At 42.7% G+C, this 24111-nt stretch overlaps 4 protein-coding genes across 9 annotated transcripts; 3 read left to right on the top strand and 1 right to left on the bottom strand.

Annotated features, from left to right (window-relative positions):
• Positions 1–993: 993 nt before the first annotated feature.
• On the top strand, positions 994–5296 carry LOC136550889 (ferredoxin--NADP reductase, embryo isozyme, chloroplastic). Its single transcript, XM_066542472.1, has 6 exons — positions 994–1146; positions 1238–1300; positions 1839–2174; positions 2916–3135; positions 4469–4709; positions 4870–5296. Exons 1-6 carry the CDS (start codon positions 1120–1122, stop codon positions 5126–5128), a joined length of 1146 nt encoding a protein of 381 aa, XP_066398569.1. The 5' UTR covers positions 994–1119; the 3' UTR covers positions 5129–5296.
• A 1456-nt stretch (positions 5297–6752) lies between these two features.
• On the top strand, positions 6753–14647 carry LOC136549377 (WPP domain-associated protein-like). 6 transcript variants are annotated; one of them, XR_010781891.1, is made up of 9 exons: positions 6753–7057; positions 7211–7564; positions 7646–7760; positions 8270–10200; positions 10453–10579; positions 11816–11917; positions 12183–12280; positions 12887–13014; positions 13132–13617. XR_010781891.1 is itself a non-coding variant. In XM_066540624.1 (6 exons), exons 1-5 carry the CDS (start codon positions 7040–7042, stop codon positions 12264–12266), a joined length of 2262 nt encoding a protein of 753 aa, XP_066396721.1. In that variant the 5' UTR covers positions 6753–7039; the 3' UTR covers positions 12267–12280; positions 13944–14185. The 6 variants fall into 6 exon arrangements, 1 of the variants encoding a protein (XP_066396721.1); XR_010781890.1 differs by lacking the exons at positions 7211–7564; positions 7646–7760; positions 12887–13014; positions 13132–13617 and adding exons at positions 13952–13989; positions 14519–14647; XR_010781889.1 differs by lacking the exons at positions 7211–7564; positions 7646–7760; positions 12887–13014; positions 13132–13617 and adding exons at positions 13944–13989; positions 14519–14647.
• Positions 13770–16750, bottom strand: LOC136549379 (uncharacterized). Its single transcript, XM_066540625.1, has 7 exons — positions 15958–16750; positions 15617–15764; positions 15294–15485; positions 15007–15135; positions 14552–14721; positions 14216–14346; positions 13770–13983 (listed from the first exon to the last, which is right to left on the bottom strand). The coding sequence occupies exons 1-7, from the start codon at positions 16154–16156 to the stop codon at positions 13900–13902; spliced, it is 1053 nt and encodes a 350-aa protein (XP_066396722.1). The 5' UTR covers positions 16157–16750; the 3' UTR covers positions 13770–13899.
• A 1343-nt stretch (positions 16751–18093) lies between these two features.
• LOC136548016 (uncharacterized) lies at positions 18094–23857 on the top strand. Its single transcript, XM_066539677.1, has 9 exons — positions 18094–18115; positions 18280–18343; positions 18744–18807; positions 18960–19505; positions 20483–20501; positions 20950–21108; positions 21695–21857; positions 21965–22042; positions 22143–23857. The coding sequence occupies exons 1-8, from the start codon at positions 18094–18096 to the stop codon at positions 21978–21980; spliced, it is 1053 nt and encodes a 350-aa protein (XP_066395774.1). The 3' UTR covers positions 21981–22042; positions 22143–23857.
• The last annotated feature ends 254 nt before the right edge of the window (positions 23858–24111 follow it).

The raw sequence follows: 24111 nt of genomic DNA, 5'->3' as shown, positions 1-24111 counted from the left end.
GGAGGGAGGCTCGCGGCGCGACATATAGTCGGCGTTGCCACGCTAAGATCTGCAGCGCGGCAGTGCCTGCCACGTCAGCCGGTCAGGGCCCGAGCCGATGCCACGTCACCCCCTCTGCTGCTGCGCCACGCGGCAGCGTTGTTAGGCGCTGGCAAAAATGTTAGTTTTGAAAAAAAAACAGTGTCAGATTTGAAAATAGTTTAAAAAAGATGTTAGAAATAAAAAAAAGACCCGAGCACATGCTGTGGAACAAATGGTGTCTGCGGTGTGGTCTCTTTGTTTGTCTGAAAAAAACACATTTTGCTTCGATTGTTCTGCCTACCGATTTGCTTTCCACAACCAGCCTCCCACCATCTTCTCTGAAGAAAGAACATACATGATGTTTATGTGTAGGTAACGCTTGCTCGAAATGTACGAATTTTACATGAATCAGCACAGAACTGGCTTCATTTATCAAAATGAAAGCTGCTCAAAGTTTTTAAACCGGCCTATAAGGCCCCTCTGAAAAATACTGAAGCTAAGGCCCTGTTTTCCCAAAAATTTTCACCCCAAAATATCACATCGAATCTTGCGGCACATGCATGGAGTATTAAATAAAGACGAAAAAAACTAATTGCACAGTTTGGTTAGAAATCACGAGACGAATGTTTTAAGCTTAATTATGCCATGATTAGCCATAAGTGCTACAGTAACCAACATGCGCTAATGACGGGTTAATTAGGCTTAATAAATTCGTCTCGCAATTTCAAGACGAGCTATGTAATTAGTTTTTTTTATTAGTATCCAAAAATCCCTTCTGATATCCTCTAAAATATTCGATATGACTTAAAAAATTTTATTTCACGAACTAAACACGGCTTAAAGAATAATAGTGCAAGTAGCCTTTAATGGTCAGCGGTTGAGCACCACAAAATTCGGCTGTCACTGTAAGGCTCAGGACTGAAGAGCCTTTCTTCCCCTGCTTTTCTTCAGGAGTGTAGTAGTGTTCTCTTTTCCAAACGGTCAACAAGCCCGTCCCTCTCCTCCCCGTCGCTCGCCTCGCCTCCCCAAAGTTCAGTTCCCTCCCGCAGATCAAAACCCTAGCAAACCCCTCCTCCCACGCGGCTCGGTCGGTCGGACATGGCTTCCCCGGCGCTCGGATCTCAGGTACGGACGGCCACTCCGCGCGCGCGCGATGCCGGCCCGTCTTTTGCCGCATGCTCTCTGATTACGTTTCGCTCTCTCTCGTTCCGTGCAGGTGGCCACCGCAGCCCCGGTGTCCGTCGGTTCGGACTCTTTCGTCAAGGGCACCGCGCTCAAGGTGCGTAGCGTACTGAAGCCAGAGCCTGGTCCCCTTCATTTGGGGAATCTCGTGGCTCGGTCCGTATTGTCACTGTAGAACATTATTCAGTGGGACGGGGTGTTTGATTTTTTCTTTTATATTTCTGGTGAAGAATTGTAAATACCAATGGTATTTGAAGCGAAATGCGTGCCACTGATGGCCTTATTTTGTTGCTAGCGACATCTGCAATTCACTTGAGCTGCTCAGATTTGTCAGTGATACTGTCAGTTTGATTCTACAGCCAGTAGCCAGATTCCCTAGTCAGTAACTTATTTAGGTGCTATGAAGTTTGTGCTAGTTTGGATATTTGCTGTTTTCAGCCACTGCGACTTATGGATGAGCAGCTGATTCCTGCTGAATTGTCTGTCACACAAGCATAGTATTTGTTGATATTATTGGCACACATGTAGTATTGCAACATTCCTGCCTGAGAGGGCTGTGATGATTTGGTTCCTGCATTTATGTGCTCCTTGTGATGTATGATAGTAGCCTTACAGGTTTCACTTGTTCTATTCAGGGTAGCAGTAATATAAACTTCCGGAACAAACCATGCGTTGGGATGGCATTAGCATGGAAAAATAAGACCCAGCAACCACGACATCTGAACAAGGTCTTCTGCATGTCGGTTCAACAAGCAAGCAGAAGCAAAGTCGCTGTTAAACCATTTGAGCCGGAGAATGCAAAGGAGCCACCACTCAACTTATACAAACCAAAGGAACCTTACACGGCCACAATTGTCTCAGTTGAGAGGATTGTAGGACCCAAAGCTCCAGGTGAGACATGCCACATTGTCATTGATCATGGTGGCAATGTTCCATACTGGGAAGGACAGAGTTATGGTGTCATTCCTCCTGTAAGCATCTCCTCCCTAGTCCTGCCAAGCATAATGCAATATTTCTATAGTTTTTTCCTTGAATTTTCATACCTTTTGTCCTTCCATTGTTGGCAAGTGTGCACTGGTCACTTCATAGTCTGCAGTTTGTATGCTTTTTTTATTGTTATATGATTCTTTATTGATCATTTTTGCTATAAATAAGATAGTATTATTCAAATATATGCTCTTGATATTATGGTTAAATCTCGTCAGAAAATCGTCTGTATACAGCGTATCCAATATTTCCAATTCTGTGACTGTTGATAGTGACGGCAAACAATGTTAAAACCTAACTATGACTTGTAAGGTCCTTGTCAAAAATTGCTGGGAAATCCTAGCTCGGTTGCTGTTAGCAAGACATAAAAATATGTAGGCCTTTTTGTGCAGAGAAGACTAGCTAACAGGCTCATAGACTCTAAAAGATCTATTTTCCTATCCCTTTTAGCAGTCCTAGTCTAGTGTTGTTGGCTTTCTCCCCCCTTGGGCTGTCGTAGCTCTCTGGTCCACCTCGGACCCCCTTCCTTCTTTCTGCTCTTGTACAGTTTCCCTCCCTGTTGTTTTCGAACAGTTGTTGAGCTCCTCTTTATTTTAATAAAATTTTACAGTGGGGGCCTCCCCACTGTATTTTTGGTTCAATTTTTTCCTTTTTTATCTGCATCTGCTTTTACTGTATCTAATACCGTTGTTTCTCACAGACAATAACATATAATTTGTTGTCAGGGAGAGAATCCAAAAAAACCTGGATCTCCAAATACTGTTAGGCTCTATTCAATTGCTTCTACTAGGTATGGTGATTCTTTTGATGGAAAGACAACAAGCTTATGTGTTCGTCGTGCTGTTTATTATGATCCTGAAACTGGAGAGGAAGACCCCTCAAAGAAAGGTATCTGCAGTAACTTCCTGTGTGACTCAAAACCAGGGGACAAAGTTCAGATCACAGGTATGGAACTGATCTCAAATGGCATGTAAAAAACATTGTTATGTGTATTCCAACACTAAATTATAGCCTCTAACTGCACAATAGACCTTTCAACATTTTATTCTACATCACAATTATTTCTTCATCGTTGATCAAGGTGCAACTCTCGTTCCTCCTTTTTTCTGCGTTTAAAATACCAACTGTTTAATTTGCTGTAGTAATCATACATGTGGAATGGAGATGAAAATGATGAAATGTGACAGGTACTTATGATGAGACCTTTTGCATTGGTACTCCTGGTGCAGCTTTCTTTAAGTTGTGCCGAGAAGCTTGTTTAGGTCTTTGTGAATACCAAATTTCTTGGTATCTGATTCACTCCATTCCATTAAAAAAATATGGATCGTAGAATCTCCTGACTGTGCATCACATTTACATCCTAATCATTTCTAGCCCTTTGAAACTTTTGCCTATGTGTTTTTTAGATTTATTTTCATAGATTTTGAGATCACGAAGATATGCAAATCTGATCCGTGATTGACAAAAATGTTGGCCTGGTGTCCTGCCATGGTAGCTGAGTCTGGTTGTTTATTGCTCATCTGAGAGGTGTGTGACATGTATGTGTCACATATAAAGGATATTGTATATTCTCGAGAACAACAGAGACAGACTGCTATTAATTGATTACCTATAGGATGTAAAATTTGTGGTGAGTGGTGACTACAGTAGATTTTTTTTTTTTAGCTAAATCTCAAATTTGCAGAAGGCACTAACATGGTTTGAACTAAGAAAAGGCCTTGTTCTGTCATCCAAAGCGGACATTCAAAATGAGGTCAATCTTATGTGGTGTCCTTACCATGGTAAGGACTAAGGATTTAACTGAATAGTATGCACTGAACGGATGCCTTTTCCCCTCCTTTATGACATGTTTTCTTCTTGATGTTTCTTTTTGTTGGCTGCAGTTCAGGTTTTGTCTTAATACCATTCTTTTTTATTATAATTTTTTTCTTGTTGTTGATTATAATAAGAAAAAAGGGGGAAGAACCCTTACAACACACACCCGAGCACATTTGGTTTTAATTTTTTCCTCCATTAATGCCTTATGTACTCTTGTTTTATTTTTCTTTCTTTTTCCTTTTTTGTTGGTTGTTCATCAACTCTAGCCTACCCCAACTGACTGACTTAAAGGCCTTTGTTGTTGTTGTTGTCCACATGAGTCGTAAAATTTGTTGTTAAAACATGTTCAATATGGTCACATGTAGAGGGGATATTTAGCTTGATCATCTTTTATTTTGTCTTCTGTTATATGCTGGCTATCCCTTCCTTAAGCATCTCATAACTGTTTCTCTTCCGGCAGGCCCCTCAGGCAAAATAATGCTTCTTCCCGAGGATGATCCAAATGCGACTCATATAATGATTGCCACAGGGACTGGTGTTGCTCCTTACCGTGGCTACTTACGTCGTATGTTCATGGAAGATGTCCCAACTTTCAAATTTGGTGGTTTGGCTTGGCTCTTCCTTGGTGTTGCGAACTCTGACAGCCTTCTCTATGATGAAGAGTTCACAAACTACCTTCAGCAGTATCCAGACAATTTCAGGTTTTGAGAGTTCATCATGCTTTAACATATTTTTTCATTCAATCCTAGACTCCTAGTGATATAACTGAGAGATCTAGTCTAAAGCTTTGTTCTTTTGATCATGGTGAAGTAAAGCTTAGCTGTTATTGTTGAGCTCAACCAAGTGTTGGTGACGTTGCAGGTATGACAAAGCACTAAGCAGGGAGCAGAAGAACAAGAACGGCGACAAGATGTACGTGCAGGACAAGATTGAGGAGTACAGCGATGAAATCTTCAAGCTACTAGATGGCGGTGCGCACATCTACTTCTGCGGTTTGAAGGGGATGATGCCAGGGATCCAGGACACGCTCAAGAGGGTGGCTGAGCAAAGAGGTGAGAGTTGGGACCAGAAGCTGTCACAGCTGAAAAAGAACAAGCAGTGGCACGTGGAGGTTTACTAGGTTATGAAACGCCAGTGATTGTGATTGTTTCGCGACTGAGGTGAGTAACTGGACATAGTTTTGAACGATTGTGGCTGTGATGTAACATTGTGGACTTTATTCATAGAGGCCTCTTATTCATAAGCTTCTGCTCCAAATGGTGAATAAAATGAAGCACACGGTTTTTAATTGTTACTGTACCATTTATCGGAGAGCACTGCCAGTGCAGTTTTTTTTTCTCGTTTCACACTGGTTGGTAAGCTATTTTCAAATTTCAAGGGTACATGTCCTTGCTTGATGCATATTCTGACTGCTTATCTGAGATGCATTATTTAATTGTACTGACCATTGGGATGTAGGAGTATATCACTATCCTAGCCCAGTCAACTTTGGCCTCCAATCAAAGGATGAATTGTTTTTTTCTGAGAAAAGCAGAGGCTATCATCTCCACTGTCTCCCTTTATTCTGCTGGGGAAAAGAATTAATATATGCTAATCTTATGGTCCTGCATTCCCGCATGATTGCCGCTTCAGTTATGGTTGCTTCATGCTTGTCTGGTCCACGGTCCACCCTCCCGCTCCAAACCATCTGCAACCGTTTCGGGTAAAATTGTAAAAAGTGGAGAGATGTTCGGTCAGTGGGCTCGCTGCCTTTACATCACCTTTTCCGCTGTCCTTCTCGACATGCAACTGAAACCTTTGTATGCAGGCACAGGAGACGTGACAAAAAGAAGAGCTTCTGTTCACCTGACTCCAGTACACATCGCATGATCTATAAAGTTTGCGTGTCCGTGATCTGTAAAGGATCCCATCCAGTTACAGGTTTCAGGTGTTTCTACTTTCTACAGGTGCCCTACATTTTCAGGCTGCTTGGTGCAGATCTCGTGAAACACATCACATCACCGCTGGAGTGATAATACGTGCAGAACGAGACACGGACACCCGTTGTTACCATGCTTCAAATGCTGTGTCCTGTCTATTTCACTAAGGTACTAGCTAGGGTAGTTGATTTAGCCTTATTGGTGACTGAGTGAAGGCTCTTGATGACAAATGCGCGTACATTTGCTGCCCAAGCTTTGCGCAATGAAAGAAGCCACATGGTTCCTGTCTGTCGCACCTGCTCAGCCGATGTGAAAAAAAGAAGCTCCTGAAATGATCTTTCGTAGTATTTCTTTAAAAATGCAGTATATCATCTATTTCTTTTCTTTTTTTTTGAAATTGTATATCATCTATTTTTATAGAGAGAATTGTAGTTCACAAAATGCTAACGGCAAAAGCCATGGACATGGAATCATCGGAAGCAACAAAAACCAGCTGTCCACTTGTCCAGGCGAAGCCGGCATCCCGACGCCCCGAGGACCGATCCGACGGCCACCCTCAAATCCCGCACGCATCTTGAGGCGCCCGCCATCCAGCTCAGCACCGCACGGGCTCCCACCACCGCCGACGCCCGGGCCCCACGTACCCCATCCCGCATTACCGCACGTCCCACCGGCCCAACTACCCCCACCGCCGCGCGGGTCCATCCTCTCGCGGGCCCACGGTACAGCGACCGCTCCGGCACGCCTCGGCGCCGCCCCCATCCCGCCGTTACTCCGCGCTCGGCCCGATGCCTGTTTGACCCTCCTCTTCCAGGCGTGCTGAGGTGACTCGTTCTCCGCTTCTCCTCTCGGTTCGTTTGGCCGCAAGTGAGCGCACCGCAGCGGCCGCGTCGTCGTCTTCCTCGTCGCGATCACCGATCAAATCCAAGCCAATTCGTTACCGCCAGGGCTCCGATTCACCACCACCACCCCACCCCTCCTCTTCTACTGCCGCCGATATCCCCAGCCCGGCACGCGCTGGGCGGGGAGCAGCAGCTGAACACCACCCCCCGCCGCTGTCCGCCACGGCCCCGACGTACGGGGCGCTGAAGCGGCCTCCCCGGCTCCTCCCAATGGCGCGGATCCAGCCTGTAAGTCGCTCCGTGCTTGTGCGTTCGGAATTTCGTGGTGGTTTGTTGGGGTTTGGGCTGCTCGAATTGGCTGGCGCGGTTCGGAGCGGGGATGGTCGACGCTGTCATGCTTCGTGGCTGTAGCTTGAGACAATTCGCGGGCGTGTTCGCTAGGGTTTTGCTTGCCGTTCTGGAGGATCGAGGTGGACGCGCGGAGTCCGGTGGCTTCATTGCTTCTGAGCGTGCTCTGCTTTTGGTGCGGGAGGGCGTGGGGTTTTGGGGCGGAGAGGAGCAGCACCGGGGTGAATTGCTCTGCTCAGCTTGCAGTGTCCAGTACTTCACTGCTGTTGGTTACATCGGCACGTTTTTACCGCGGCTGGTTGTGGCCGTGGCTGTGAGTGAGAGAGGAGGAATGGAATAATTATCTGGTACTGGTGTTCTGTTCCCGTCCTGCAATCCTATTACTTCTCATCTGTCACCAGAGTTCCTCTACTCTGCGTTAGCTCTACTGGATGGTAAATACTTCCGGTTAGTGAATTTGAGAACAGTGATGCATTTCAGTTGCTACTTGCTAGTTATTATTACGCTAATCCTGGAGCAATGTTACAGATAGTATGCCACGCAAGTTTTACATCTGTTGCATATTCAACTATAATTCAACATCGCTTAAACATTCAACATCAGGTTGTGCATTTTTGGGTGTTTCGCTGAAGCATGGATCATAGTAAGTGTTCTGTTTTTTCTTTGGTTAGGTACCTTATTTTTTTTGGATAATGAATAAGGTAACTTATAACATGTCAGCAAAAAAAAGGTACAGAAAAATAGTAACATGCCTAGTTGACTCGTTCATGTTGTTAAGGTCTAGTTGAGGCATCATTCCATCATCGGTATTTTTCTAATCCCATTTGACTTTGTGACTTAATCCATGATTAGTTATTGTGTGCCTGTGCCTTACTTTCACATAGATTTACTTATTTCCATAATTCCATTTACAATGTTAGTAACGAACCACCTCTGGTAGATCTATTGGGTATCTACTATCATGAACTATTTTCTTTTAACCAAGAGAGAAACTTGCATGGTTAAGTTACTAATCTCATTTCCTATGAAATCAAGTATATCTTGTTTTCATGAGAGGCATCAAATTTATTTGCCTCAGTTTGTACATTCATATTAGAGTTGGCGTTCTAAGTTTACTATCGACTGACAAATCTTAAACAATATATGTTGCAGGTGGTGGATGAAAGAATGGACCCCTTTCTTGGTAGATTGACTAGACCGGCCACCATTAACCAATCCTGGTGTACTGCTCAGAGTGGCCTGTCCTTGTTCAACGGGCCTTTTAACGAGTTCAAGGATGCAATTGTGCTGTCGTCAGGTTTGTTGTCTCACAATTGCTGCTCTGATGTCGCAAACAACTTTGAAGAATTTGCAACTGTAGTTTCAAGGTTACATCAGCACCTTCTGGATGCAAATGTAGAAGTTTCTTATACAGAATACTTAGATTTGATGAAAGTGGAAGTTGATCGACAGCTTAATAAGCTCTCCGAGGACATAAGGGTCTTCAAAAGCTATAACTTGGCTCACAAATCTGATGCAAATGGTTCATGCTGTACAGTATGCCATGTTGGGAAGCTAGCTGAGAAAGATGATGGGTTCAACAGCTTGAAGTTGCTGCTGGTTGTGGTGTTCCGACAAATTAGAGAGATGCTCACAGTGGTCATTTCTTCAATCAATGATCTTCAGTGGGAGCATGAGTTACAGTTAGAAGTCACCGGCATTATTATTGGAGACTGTGTTAGAGGTCTTCGGGGTGAACTCGAGAGGAAACTGTATGAGCACAGTTCCATGGTGAACAGTCTAAGAAAAAACTGGCAGGAAACTGTGGTGCGGTGTGCTTCCATACGTGAAGATCTGATTGCTATTTCTAATATTCTGTTACCTTCTGAAGAGGAACCACAAATTTCCCTCTGTAGGCATGAAAGTTTGGGTAACTGGAGCGACAGATGGAAGTTCAGATTTTTCAGAAAGCGAACACACCAGGATCACTCTCTGTCTTCCGGGGAAAGCCAGAATTCTGCAACACAGAAATCTATAAGTCTCAGTGAAGTTATATCAGAAAGATCTGACTTCCGACATCTGAAGGGCATGACTAGACAAGAAATGCTTAACTATTTCAGATCTGAGATCAGTAAATTAAAAAGGCTGCATGAGTTGGATTTGCAAGAGAAAACAGAAGAACTGTTCAAATTCAAACGAGAGAAATGGTCATTGTCTCTTAAATATGATGTAGAATTTGAGCCTTTAAGGAGGAAATTCCCTGAGGTCATTTCAAGATTTGACCAAATCATGTCCAATGGAATGGCAGCAGCAGCACCTACAATCTGCAGTAACAATGATGCACTTGATGAAAGGAGCAAATTGAACAGTAGAATTGATTCGCTATACCGTGAAAACCAGCATCTTCGGTGTTTGCTTGCAGAGGAGACAAAGAATATTCAGGAATTATCGAGCCAAATATCTGATGCCACCAGGAAAATGTCACTTCAATATTCATTAGAAAAACAACTTTTGAGACAAATCAACAGCACTAAAGTAGAATATGAGGATCTTTTCGTTGAAAGTACTATCAGAGATGAAATTTACCAAACTGTTACGAGAAAATTGGTTGATAGTCATAGGAATGCCTTGGAGGATATTGCGCAAAGTTTCCGTGCAAAAGTGTCCTCACTTGAAGCCGCGCTCTCAGAAAAGGGCAAGGCATTGTGTTTATCTAATGAAGAAAACCAGAAGCGAAAGGAAAAGTTGTCAATGCTAGAAAAAGAGCATTCCATCCAAAATAATCAGCAAGATCTAGAGCTAATCAAGCAAGACAGTGAGGAAATGATTCTCCGTGATATTGAGATGGAGCCACAAAGATCATGTGAGATTTCTGATCCAGATATACAGTATGAAGAGCTCATCAAGCTGAATCAGGTTTTAGAAATTGCCTCAACCACCGTAAAGGAAATGGAAACAAAAAGGTTGAATCACAGTGATATCCTAGGTAAAAGAGAGCAAGAAAAACAGCTTGATTGCATCCTGGTATCTATCATGGATTTGTCAAAAGAATTTGTGGAGATTGAGCATAGAATGCCAGAAGATATAAAAGGAAACGAGAAAAAGTATGCGCATCTAGCACCCCCCTTCTGAAAACTATTGCACGCCCTTTTTCTTTTTGCTTTCAGAATGCAAAATAAAATATTTCAGCATGTTTTTTTTATGACTGTGGTATGACTATTGACTTCTTTTTTTGAGAACCTGGCTTGTGTTTTAGGTTGGATGCAAAATAGTGCTTGTAAAAATCCTTTTTGTTGTCGAATAATCCATACTCTTGATGCTAGCACAAACTGATAAAAGATTGTTGTTGCATTCAGGACTGAAAATCTGAATGATCGATGCAACCATATGGTACAACAGGCCATCGTACTGACAAAGAAGGGCCTGTGGTATAAGCAAATGCTTGACACAAGACGTTCTGAGCTTCGAAAAGCTGAATCTGAGGTATGTTTTCCATACGTGCTCAAATTATTTACTTCTTTGTACAGTTTTTTTTTTTTTTTTTTTTTTTTTTTTTTTTTTTTTTTTTTTTTACAGTCCAGCACAAAGTGATTTCTCTCTGTTTGACATGCATGCAAATATTCAAGGATCTCATCCAAGGCTCATGCTCATTCATGTGTCAAATAGCTGCATTTAGGAGTTTAAGACTGCAAACAATGAAGTTTGAGCAAGATAGAATACTCCTTTTTGTTTCTGGAACACGTAGGATAACTGCATATCATTATATTAAGAAGACAAAGGCTTTAGAACCTGTACACATTAGAACCCACTCACACCATAAAGACAGAATACTCTCAGCTTTGCTTATTTTTAGAAACAGATCAGATCAATTTGAGTAATCTGCTAGGTGCATTGAATTTATTTGGTCCATTATGTGCCTTTTTCATTTCTGTAGTAAAGTGCACATTATAAAGTAATTCTCATAGATGTTTAGGCAGGATGTTCATTCATTATCTTTTTAATCAGCATGGTAATTTTAATTGAAAAGCAAGATGATGTCAATTAGATATTCTGATAGCATGCAAGTGAGTCACTGTTGATTTGAACCCCTTCTGCTTTGATATTTATCCCTGATCGGTTGTTGTTGGACTATGCTTCTATTAGACTACAAGAACACATGCTGTTTCAAATTAACATCGCAACTTGCTTAAATGTTTTGTTCTGGTGTCCTATGTGACAAAAGGGTACCACAAAAGCTATGTTGTATGGTGCAGAATGTTGGCCTACGAAAAGACGACATGTTCAACAGATAAGTGTCGCGGAAATTCGTATGTTGCGTTGAATTTGCGGTCATACAAGAAGGGATCGAGTTTGGAACGATGATATACGTGATAGATTAGGGGTAGCACCAATTGAAGAAAAGCTTGTCCAACACCGATTGAGATGGTTTGGACATGTCTAATGGAGACCTTCAGAGGCACCGGTGCGTAGTGGAATCCTAAGCCAGGATAGTAACGTGAAGAGAGGCAGAGGAAGACCGAAGTTGACTTAGGTAGAGGCAATAAAATGAGACTTGAAATGATGGAATATACCTAAAGACTTAGCCTCAGATAGGAGTGCTTGGAAAACAGCTATTCACGTGTCTGAACCTTGATTGCTTCTGCTGGGTTTCAACTCTAGCCTACCCCAACTTGTTTGAGACTTAAAGGCTTTGTTGTTGTTGTTGTTGTTGTTATTTAGGTCGACATTATGGGAGACAAGGTTAATGCACTCTTGAGTCTTGTTCAAAAGATATACGTAACTCTTGAGCACTACTCTCCTGTTTTTCAGCATCATCCTGTGGTAATTCTCTCAAGTGTCAATATTTTAATTTCTCCTATCTTCCCTAGTTCTTAATCATTCGACTGGTGCTTCTTTACATGTGAAGTGCCTTTTTTTTAAAACAAAAACTTTGCAACTGTATTTATTTTGTATTTTCTCTATTATACCTGAGAACTCACAATATGATTCTTCTGTTCATATTGAGATGCTTGTACGTGGTCTCTTATGATGATTCATTCATATCAGAAGGGCAGAGTATAATTCATAATTGATGCTGTGCATGCAGCTATTGGATGCTTTCTTGAAGACATGCAAGCTTGTTGCAGGTATAAGAAGCAGACAAAAAGAGGACTTACAAGATACAACATAAGTTGGAGCAGCAAGGTGAGCTGGTACTTTCTTATCAATCACTATATGAATACCTTCAAGCTGTATTTTTCATAGAAGCAAGGCTCCAACCCAGTTGGATGCATTTCTGATATTGCCAAATGTTCATGAAAAATTATTGTGATGTGAACTCCTATATTTTGATACCACAACGCTACCTTGTACCTGTACTTTTGCTAAACATCCATTACAAATTATATGCAAAAAATTATATTCATTCATATTCATACCACATTGTGATTACATAACTCTTCTTAGAGGAAGGCAAAAAGCAGTTACTCGTAACCACCAATGAAGGTGTGGCATCCTACTTCTGGTGGGTTTGGTCTGAGTAGTTTAACCAATAAGCTACCTAAAAATCCCCATATGCTACTCTATATTTAATTACTGATGCGGCATTGTATTGTCATCACATTGATGAAATCCTCCATCAAGAATATGCACATGCCACAAAATGTATGTGCATATATGACTCACAACCTCAGACATGCATATATGCTACTCTTTCAACACTATGCTTGATTGAATGTTTTATGTTTCCTTTAGAGCAGATTTTTTTTTATGAAGTGCGATGACTGATTATTTCCTTATTGGGGATTTTAGTTTATAGTGGCTTAAGGGACATGAGAGATATTAATTTCATGGTGGAGGAACAGCATACCATTGCAAGGCTATGAAATTGATCCGTGGCCAAATTAACACCGCAAATCTGCAGCCAGAAAAAAGCTGAGGTAGTCCATTCGACTGAATTTTGAAACCTAGGCTATGCATTTCAAGGGCATTGAGCTGTAATATATTTCTAACTGTAGCAATGCATTTTTCTAAACATCATTTGGTAATGGATGCAGTTATACTGTCGCTGCTCACTCTGCAGATGATCGGATTCACGTCCTGTATGATGTATGTAGAAGTGAATACACCTTCTAATGTACAAATTATGATAGTTCAAATTTTGTGAGGGTGATCGCATTTTAATCGGCAGCCTATATAGATATAACTTAGCTACAAGCTCTAGTCATATTGTAAGCATAGTAACTTATAAATTTTGGTGTCCTGGTTTGTACTAATGGTCTTGTAAACCTGTACAGATCTTATGTACAACATTTGTCCATTTTCGAGGAAACAAACCTTTCTAGGGCAATGAAATAGATTTTGTATACATAGTTATCTCAAGTTGCTTGATCTATATTTATGACTAAAACTTCATTAGTAGTTTCTTTAAAAGAAATTGAAATTCCATAGTGATTGAGCATTTGAGTGATGTATGCATGGCTGATTGCTATAACTTACTGTTGCCATTGCTTGGTTGTTTGCATGAGCAGCAGAAGACAGAAACTGTGGTAAGTGGAGTTACTTGCTTGCTATCATGCTTGCTATCACAGATTTGATGACTATTTCAAATTTCACCAGAACAAATCACGTATATTGACACACATTTTATTTCTGTTATTCTATTTTTATCGAAAGAAATTACCACTAAATCAAATTCCTTGTTGTAAACCTTTCTTTTTCGAGAAGATTACAACCTTTTCAAGCAATCTGTTACAGCAAATGCAAAAGGCTAGGTGATGATTCAGCACTAAAACATAATATACAATAATTTGTAGGATGTTTCATTATTGAACAGTTCTAATATCGCCATCTAATTCGCTTGCTATAGCATTCCAGGCTAATAAAGCTGCACCAACAGCTGGCTCCACCTGCAGGTACAAGCAGATACAGACCTCATAAATACTAATTTGGCAAATTTTGTAGTAGGATCTGAGCATGTATCAGTTTGTAAACTGTCTATATCCGATATTGTTCAAGCATATACACAGATCAGTTTTTTGCTTCCCCACTAAATCTTCTCTGAGATATTTGTTTCCACTATTCAGCTAATTAGTTCTTGAAGATTGCTAATCTGAAGAATATTTGTTATATTCTGCTCACCTTGGGATGTATTGGATAGGCACCTGGGTAATTCTTGGTAACACAATCGATCACTTCTTTCCCAATGTCCCACCTTTTGTTTGCCTCAAGAACTTTACCAACCATAACAAGTGGAAATGGATGCTTGCCATCTGCGAAGTAGAAACATCTTAAGAAATTCTTCCATGAGGCCTTCTAGTAAATGCAACTTTGACGGTCTTGTTTAGTTCTATATAACAACTGTTTTCTTTACCAAAAATCATTTTTTTTATAATGAGATAACTCTATTATTAGATATATATGCAAACTATACATGTATTTCAGGGGGCAAAAAATCAGAGAGGATTCTTGTGTCACCTTCACCACCAAGGTCAAGCCTTTGCACTACAGCCTTGACACTGGAAGCTAGTTCCCCAACTGAATTGTGTAGGATCTTGTTTGCCACCTCATCACCACTTTCAGCTGATTCTACCACAACTGGAAGAAGGTCAGCAATACGAGCCCATGATTGGTCTTCATATGTCCATCTGTTGTCAGAACAATGAACAGGTAAGTAGAAGTTGTCACTTGTACCTTGTAACAAAATGGTTATCGTAACTTGACAAGTTTTTTATCGACTTACCAATCCTAGACTATGGAATATGCTCCTCTACTTAAAATAGGGCCAGTCAGTAGTCAAACTAGATTGATATCTTAATCCGTTTGGTGAAACTGCGCTATAGAAGTGTTTAGATTTGTTTGTTGAACTATTTTCAGGTTGGTCTTTCTATGTAAAGCTGAAACAGTAAGTTCAGCGAGCGAAGATGGATTACCCTATCAATTCGTCTGGCGATGCCAGTCCAAGGAAGTCAAGCATGTTGTTTGTAAGCACCGTTTCAGGGCCCCGGCCATCATAAGCTCTCACCACTGCTGTCAATGCCTGGGCAGAAATCCCATATCCACTGCATGTGAGATGCCATGCAAACCGGTCAAACAAATCCACCAATGGCAGCCACATTGACATAGACTATATATATGAACCAGCTTCCACTAACTGATTCAATTCTCTTGTATTAAAGTTACTGTCATGGATTAGAAAACATAGTCCTTTTTGACTAACCTGCCCCAATCACCTAGAACCGGCCCTGCACCTGCTGCTCGGGCTTCCCTGCCATCACTGGTGAACCCATAAGCTATGGTCCCTGTCCCTGCGATCAGCACGCATCCGTGCAGCTTGCCCATGGTTCCACTGGCCAACGCCGCCACCGCATCGTTCTCCACGAACAGCTTGACATGGCTTGGAAATATGTCCCTGAAAAAGAGTGTTTGCCTGCACTCAGTCGGAGAGGAACTTAACTGAAAAATAGACTGCAGTTTCAGTTGACAACTGTCTGAATTATAATGTTTTGCTAAATTGGGTGTGTGTATATATACTAGACTGACCTGAGCCAATCCAGCATTCTCTGCTGATCGATCGGATGGTTGACGCCTGCTACGGCCAAGCAGACGGCGCAGACATTTGATCGTCGCCGGCGCGCCTTTAGCAGCGCCTGTGACATCACTCTCTCCAGTGTCTCCCTTGCCCTGTCCTCTGAACAATCGGAACAAGAAAAGTAAACAACAGCTTCTTTTAGTACTTTTACATTTTTTTTTATTTTAACCAGCAGGAAAATCCCACAGGATCGTTTACTGGTTTGTTATCCATCTCGATCATTACTCGTCACTGCAGGAAACTTGTGCAGAGCATGGAGCTGCGATCGTTGAGCGAGTCCAGGTGGTGTTACCTCCGACGGAGTTGTGGTTGGAGCAGCCGGCGACGGTGCGGGAGAGGACCGGGAGCGGGTCGTTGAAGGGCATGGCGGCGGGGATGCAGACGCAGACGGTGTTGCTGGCGCCGCCGTCGACGCCGAGGATGACGCTGCCCATGCGCGGGCTCTGGCACTCGTCCACGTCCCACATGTCCCGCCCCGTGTGCCGCTGCATCTCGATCCTCTCTGCCTAAGCACTCCCTGGCCTACACACTGGAAAAGGAAAGAGAAGGGGACCCCTCGAGAAGGAGGAGAAGAAGAAGAATCTTCTCCGGCCAGGCCACCAACTGCTCTGCTAGTTGGTGGCTGAGGTGAGCTTCTGCTAGTATGCAGCTGAGGTGAGCTGAAGAAGAAGAATCAATGCTTTTGCTCGGCCAGGCCACCCACTGCTCCATATATGTACGTATTAGGTCGCCGTGGATGTCTAGCCGAGGCGAAAGGGACGGGGAGGAGGAAGACGACGGAGCGACCGCGGGGGGAAATTCGGAGGGCGGCTGTCCGCACGCGCGTGCTGTGTCCAATGCCGCGACGGCAGAGTTGTTTACTTGGCTGTGCCGGAGGAGGGCCTCTGCAGTCTGCGTTCCCAGCCTGCTTGCGTTTGTTGGTTTGCACGTCACTTGGTGGCAGGAGAAAGAGAGAGCGCCGCTCCGTTCCGTCTGGGCTCGTGTTACGCGCTGATGTTACTGACAGCACTGGTAAGAACTCCGGACCGAGCACTTTTGTGTGTATCTACTGCAGGTCTTGTACTTTGTATGTTTGCCAGCTGCCTTCTCTTGATCACACGTGTGGTGTGGAGATATTGCACTAGGTGCTGCGGGCAGGTCCATGGTAAAAAAACAACGGACGTCCATGGCAAACAGGTCAAATTCTACCTCTAGCTGTTGCCTCCACCTGGGATTAACTTAAGTTTATTCCCAGCTCCCCTGTTGGTTTTCACATGGATGGTTATGCAGATCAGATCCCCTTCTCTGAAACCTGCCACTGCTACAGTCTTGCACTCAGCTGAGAGTTTTGTGCTCCTTCAGTTTACTTGGACTCAGATAAGATGACATGCGTTTCGTTGTCACCGTAGTGTAAAGTACTACAAACCATTGGTGCTCCAAATGTCAAGCGTCTGCAGGTGGATTCAACGCCCGTTTACTCTTGTTACGCCATGGGTCTGTTTGGTGGTCCGATCGACACACGCTGGCTGCCACCGGTGGCAGGACAAAATCCTCCCTGCCCTACCACGCTCAGCACGGGCCCCTTTCATCACAATTATATTAGTATCTATTATTACATCTACACGAAATATGCTCGATTCGCACTATGATAAGCCTGCGTCGTTGTCGCCCCCGTCGTTTTGTTCTATTCGATCCCCCTGAATGCCTCTTCTCCTGCCATATGGCTTGTTCCTGGTGAGGATGAGCTACACGACGTTTAGAAGCAGGCAAGGGACCCTGCAGCTGACATCGGGAGACCCCAAACGACCAAGGGGAAGGAAGGAAACGTGTCTAGCGCAATCTGGGGAAGTAGCTGATCCCAAATCTTTGCTGTTTGTTTTGGATGTGCGTCCACGACCTGATGTTGATCCAAATGGCTCCATCGCTGACACACGATTCCTCGTTCGGTCTCGTGCTGCCATCTTTCCAATCGGCAGTTCTTCCTTAAAAAAACCTCCATCGGTTCTTCATTACCTCATGATAGACTACTAAACGAGTAAACGACCCATACCAGCGTGCTATTATTTTTGCCAGCGACTTGCACAGCCCAGCAACACACACTAACAAGGCCCATTAAACACTTGATGCCGCCCGTGGTAGGTCATTCCCCTAAAAAAAACAAAACAAAAAGATAAAATTTTGGATACGAATTTTGGGGCAAAATAAGCGTGTTTTCTTTTCCTTTGTGTCTTAGGAATCCTATGATCTTGCTATTGTCAGTTTCCTGCATTCTAGATTCTTATAGAATTTCAATTGCATAGTCATTTCAATTCTATGTTTTTCCTATTTCTGTCTAAATATTAATACGTAATCCTATATTTTAATGAAGGCCATAGTAAAAGGCTAGTTTGAAGTCACTCTTTCTATTTTTTTAGTTGCTAATTATTACCAATATGAATCCAAACAGGGCATGACGAAGGATGATTTCTCACGTTTTTATACCTCACAAAAGTCACAGGTAACTACCAATAGGGTAACCGTAGCAAAGAATGTATATTGAACTGATTGTTGTTACAACTAGTTACAGATCTGTCGTCGTTCTGTACAACATAGTTGTAAGGATTTTTGAGCTGAACATTATGAATTATCTGTATAGAATTGGCGCACAATGTGTACCAGGTTGAGAACGAGCGCTTCGCTGCACGTGCACAGGGAGGAAGGTACGTGAGCAGTGACGCGAGCAGTAAAAGGCGTTTGGAACAATAAAACAACAGTCCTAAACAGTGTCGAACCGTATTTGAAGCAGACGTTGCACAGTGACTGGCGGACAAACAATAATTAGCGCGTGAACAGCGATGTTCGAGTGAATAGTAACTGTCGGTGTAGACATGCGGAGGAGGGAGCCTTTCATTAGGTGTTTAGGAGTAAATGGTCCCGTTCGTTGATCTGAAAGTTAAAACTGGCTGAAAAATATTGTTTCAGTTGAATTATTATGAGAAAAAATACTGTTTCAGTTGAAAAAAAGAAGCCGAACAAGCTGAATATAAAGTAAGCCAAACAGACCAAATGTTATATGTTTCGTACATTTGGCAAGTGGCATTGAAATGTGGAAATGGTCAGGTTGTTCTATGGGAGCATTAAAACTATTGTAGAGCGTGCAACAACAATTTCTTCACCTCAGCAGGTACTTCGAAGCTTCCTGAACGAGCTTATTTACTATCATTAAGCCGATGAGCCTAGGCCGTCGCTCAGACTATCCACGTCATCCGAAATTCCCTCGTCCGTTCGATCTTTGGTCCTGCGGTCCAGATCTATTGAATCAAATTTCGTCTGAAGCGGCTCCTCGTGCTTCTCCTTAGCTTATCCGGCTTTTCATCGTTTCTTCTCGGATTCTCCGGCTTATCCACCGAATCCACAAAAGCAAATATATACTCCGCGTGCTTCCGCTTCTGTTTCCTGAGTCTTCTCGTCGCCCCCTCCTCTCTCTCCCCATCGCTCTCTCCTTCACGTCTCGCGTCGCGCCGTCTCCGACACGACGACCGCCGCTGCCCCTTCCTCCCTCTCTGCTTCCCTCCTCGCCTCGCGGCATCGCCGGAGCGCGAGGCGCCACCCGCGCGCTGCACGCGCAGCAGCCGGGGCCTCGCTGTCCCCGTGCAGGACCCGAGCGCACAGTCCGCCGAAACCCTAGGTATCGCGGGCGCCATGCTCAGGGTCCCCTCACCTGTGGCCTTCCTGAGTTCGTGCCGGAGGTGGGATCATTTGCCAGCTCCACGCGCCGGGGGCCAGGACCTGCGTTTGCTCCGTCTTGGTCTGCTGGTCCGTCTTCGAAGGTTCTCCGATCCAGCATCGCCCCTGCCTCGTGTTCCTCATTGCCGACCCCTGGTAATTTCCCCACGCTTCTCATCTTTCGTTTTGATTCAGGTTTTATTCCATGTTGTACTCCCGCGTATCTGTCCCTGTGGTCATCAGCTAGATTATACCGGCGGCGGCTGACACTATGTGTTCTTCCTCATTACTGTTCGTCCACGCATCGTGTTTGATTACTACTAATAGTTTAGCATTTGGATGTGTTACCAACTCAATTTAGGTTCTATGTAGACCTGCTAAATTACTCAGTGCCCTCTCTATTATATACATAGGTTGGATTGTTCGTAGATTTCTCATATTTTCTTTTTTTAGAGGATATATGTTTTTGCCGTGCTATGTAAGTTGATACAGGTGCCCTTGCCTTTATGGGGATCTACGTAAATATGAGATATTTGGCACAGTAAGCTAATGCTTAAATGTGGATGAGTTCTTACTATGCCACCACTTTGCAAGGTATGAATGCTTCTCAAAATAAATAACCACCATGGCCGCTGCAGCTATTAATTTTACAATTAATTTTATTTAGTTGCACATGATATATCATATTGAGCCATGATTCCCATTGTTTTTCTAACTGTATTTTACTTGGCTTAATACTTCCGTTTGTTTTTATGGCCACCATATGCAACAACAACAACAACAACAACAAAGCCTTTAAGTCCCAAACAAGGCTTTGTTGTTGTTGTTGTTGTTGTTGCATATGGTGGCCATAAAAACAAACGGAAGTATTAAGCCAAGTAAAATACAGTTAGAAAAACAATGGGAATCATGGCTCAATATGATATATCATGTGCAACTAAATAAAATTAATTGTAAAATTAATAGCTGCAGCGGCCATGGTGGTTATTTATTTTGAGAAGCATTCATACCCTTGCAAAGTGGTGGCATAGTAAGAACTCATCCACATTTAAGCATTAGCTTACTGTGCCAAATATGCGACTGGGAACTGGCCACCATATGCGACTGGGAAAAATATAATTGGAGTGCTTCGGTTCTCATTTAGCAGGCAAGGTAACATCCAATTCGTATTCCTCCTCTATATCCCCCATTATACTTTTCTCTTTATATTCACTCTTCAAGCACAAGATTAATTACTTGGTTCTGAGAGCATTGTTGTCGTACGTGTTGTTACATTATCTTAGTGACTTCCTACATGTTTGTGTTGTGCTGTTGTTTATCCATGATAGCAGGGATGGTTTGCATTTTTTTTATTTGGTTAGGTTCCTCACATGTTCTTAATGTCACTACTTACATTACAGGGCCAGAGAGCCTGGGATTTGGAATTCTTCGTGCACTTCACTTTGAAATGAATGATCCAAAGTTACTTTATCAGATATTGTAGATAGTATAGGCCACATTTGTTTGAGATAGCGTGAGCACATTAGGTTAGTTGTATTCCTAAAAATTACAGTACTTCTGAAATTAATACAGGTTCCATACGTAGTCGGTAAATATGCAGGTGCTGGAGCAGCTGCCAGTAAAAGAAGAAATAGTCATATGTGTTGCCATGAATTTTGTCAACGTGTGCCACATCACAGTGAAGACCTAGCTGTTTTATTCATCGGGATGCCCCTCAGCTGCCTGACTGCTTCTTGCGTTCCTCATGGCAAACGTGCAGGTTGGTCTGCTCTGTGCTCTGTCATTTTGTTTCTCCTGTTGCTTCTCTACAGAAGCCTGCCTTGCTTCTCGTGGTTGCCATGTACGAGGCCTCTGGCATGACATGTCTGCCATGGCGCTTCTGACCACTGCAAAAATGATTTGGAAGAAGTGCCATCATATATGTTCAGTTGTCAAAACATGATATATGTGCATGGAAGCTTTGGAAACTTTTTAATTGCACAAAAAAAAACAGATCCATTGAACTTACTTACATGTATGACTATCCTGTTCATAGCAGGTTCTTACTAGAAGCAATTTTTTGGGATGTTGCATTAGCATTTACTAACAGTGAAGCGTCCCTGCTTTTGTCAGCAACAACAATCTTGATGGTTTGGCAATAATGTATGTTTTGGCATAACTTACTGAAACAAAACAAAAGGTCAATGCATGATCCAGTAAAAATAATGTGGTGGTACCAGTCTATATGAGGGATGCTGCGGCTTCTACATTGATGTGATCTTTGTGATTTTTTATGCTCATTATCACTTCAAACAGCCCTCGTCTATCTCAATCGTCTGTTCAATCTTGATCCATTCTGTCCTCAGGTCTCAGGGGTGGAGGACGGCTAGGTGGTCCCTCGAATGTTGGTGGCGCCGACCTACATCAGCCCCTTCATCACATCTCCTCCCCTGAACGGCGTCGATGGCCACCTATGCTGTCACCTCCTTTCCCTCTTGCCCTCGCCCTTTCTAGCTCAGGCAGCCTCAGGTATGGTAACCATCCATGTGACCGACATTCAATTCCCCAATTTTACTCCCTTTTCCGGCTGGGATAAGTGATTGATTGACAACCTCACTTGCTCCTATTGTGTGCAGGTCCAAGAACCCATAGAGGACTGCCTCACTCTGATCTTTTGGCTCATGGATGAATCTCAAACCTATTTGCACATGCAGGTTGAGTAGTTTGAGGTCTCGTTTTTTTTACCAAAGTATATATGCACAGATAAACTTTTGTAACCAATATCGTTCTTTGTATTCGTCTTGAATTGTATAGGCTGGTGCAAAACAGCACCGCTGCGGTGCGGTGCCACGGCATGATCACGTCTTCCATAAATTCAGGTCTACGCCCTGCTCCATGTGTAACTCTCTATCCTTTTCCGTGCGTCAAATGAGACTGCAGGTTGTTTGGCCGGCCTGTTTAAATGTAGCTTATGTTTAGCATTTGCACATTACTGCAGCCTGTATAGTGAGGATCGATGCCGAGCTGGAACTTCTTGCCTGCTTTTTTCCTTATCAGTTCAGATATGCATCCTACTCTTGTGTTAATTTTCAATCAAAATTTGTGAGACCTATTGACCTGTCCAATTTTGTAATGCCCTCTTTCTTGCTTAATCTAACGAGCTGCGACTGTGCTATGCATATTGTTGCCATCTGCTTCCTGTCCTCTTTTTGGTTTATTCGCGCGTTCTATTTTTAGAATAAAGACCCGTACGTACATCAGTTATTTCTCCTTAGTCTGTAATCCATTTCACAAATCTATAGGTATTTTTAGGATGTGTAAAATAGATATGGCGTAGCCGCGCAGTTCAAGCTTGCATATGATACCTGCCTTACATCCCAGGTTGTAAAACAGAAATGGAGGAAGTACGTCTCCATTTTACCTGTAAATTCAGATGCTCTCTGAAAATCACATGTCAATCAATAGACGTTCGACGAGCTGGTACAATAGATGCATCCATTCTGATGCTTTCAGCACCTGCTGTTGGTTATCAAGAGTTTGTGCAGGTTGACAACTTCTAAATGGTCATAAAGTTTTTTTATCTGCAAATTGATTGAAAAAAGAATAGGCACAAAGTGATATTCAGCAGGCTACAAAAGATCTTGCCTACTTCATGCATACATGCTTAATTTACATTTTACCTAAAATTTATTATATATCGATCACTGCAACTTCTACAAATTATTGGGACTACATGGCCGCCTAACTTTTACGATCTAATCACCTGCTATATCCTATGAGGTTTATGCAGCATGACAACTTCTAGATGCCCCCTGGGCTTCATCTTAGCTAAAAAATTGTTCTAGTCTAGTTCCTATTCCATCTCGCCTGTGCATGCCTTCTGGTGGTCTAAATGGTGGTGGTTCAATAATGGTGTTGCCTGTCATTGGCTATCTTCGACATTTATTGGCAAAATACAGATGCTGATCAGGTACCATCACACTGTAGAAGAGAGGTATATAATCTGTTTTTGTATTAAGGAAGGCGCATAATTAACAATTGCAGCTACAAGTTCCTCATCTATTTCAATTACCTGATGATCAGCACAAACAAATTTATGCTGCATCCATTCTTTGATATGTATGCACTGCATGCAAAGATTAAACATATTTTTTTACCTGTGCCGTAACCAGGTGATTTGCCGGCGCGCGCGAGGGCGGGCGTAATGGATTAGTCCACTACAATTTTGTAGGCCTTCTCAGTAGAATGGAAGCCGTCCCAAAAAATATAATCAATTACATTTGGACATGCACTCTGATATGCAATGAATATGGCGGCATTCCATTTAACACTGTGCTACCGCAGCAACCTTCGCTGACATCCTTGAAACCTGTAAAAAATATGGCTCATTCTTTAGTCATGCAGAAATGATAGTAAGGGCAAGTCCAGTAACAGAGCCAAGTATTTGGCAAGCTAGTCAAGTTGTAATAGTCAAACTATACAATAGTTGTCTTTATTTGTCTATAAAAACTTTTTTATTGTTGTTTTTACCAATGTCTCATTTTCTCTTTCATAATCCACTTTACATTCACTTGATATCTAGGCCCGCCACTGTATAGCCTTGTGTGCTCAACTTGTTGCTTGCCAACTAACTGTTGGGAAATCCTCCTCATGAGTGGGCATTGAGGAGAGCAATTGCTCTTAGTGAGTAGGCCCACACATTATAGATGTAGCTCAAGAAAGTGGACCAATCTCGTGTACATCTAGTATTTGCAACTTGGCTTGCAATAGAAGGGATGGGGAA

This window comes from Miscanthus floridulus, chromosome 4 (assembly GCF_019320115.1).
Source record: "Miscanthus floridulus cultivar M001 chromosome 4, ASM1932011v1, whole genome shotgun sequence".
Taxonomy (NCBI): Eukaryota; Viridiplantae; Streptophyta; class Magnoliopsida; order Poales; family Poaceae; genus Miscanthus; species Miscanthus floridulus.
The sequence above is the reverse complement of the archived record's forward strand: the minus strand, read 5'-3'. Positions and strand labels throughout refer to the sequence as shown.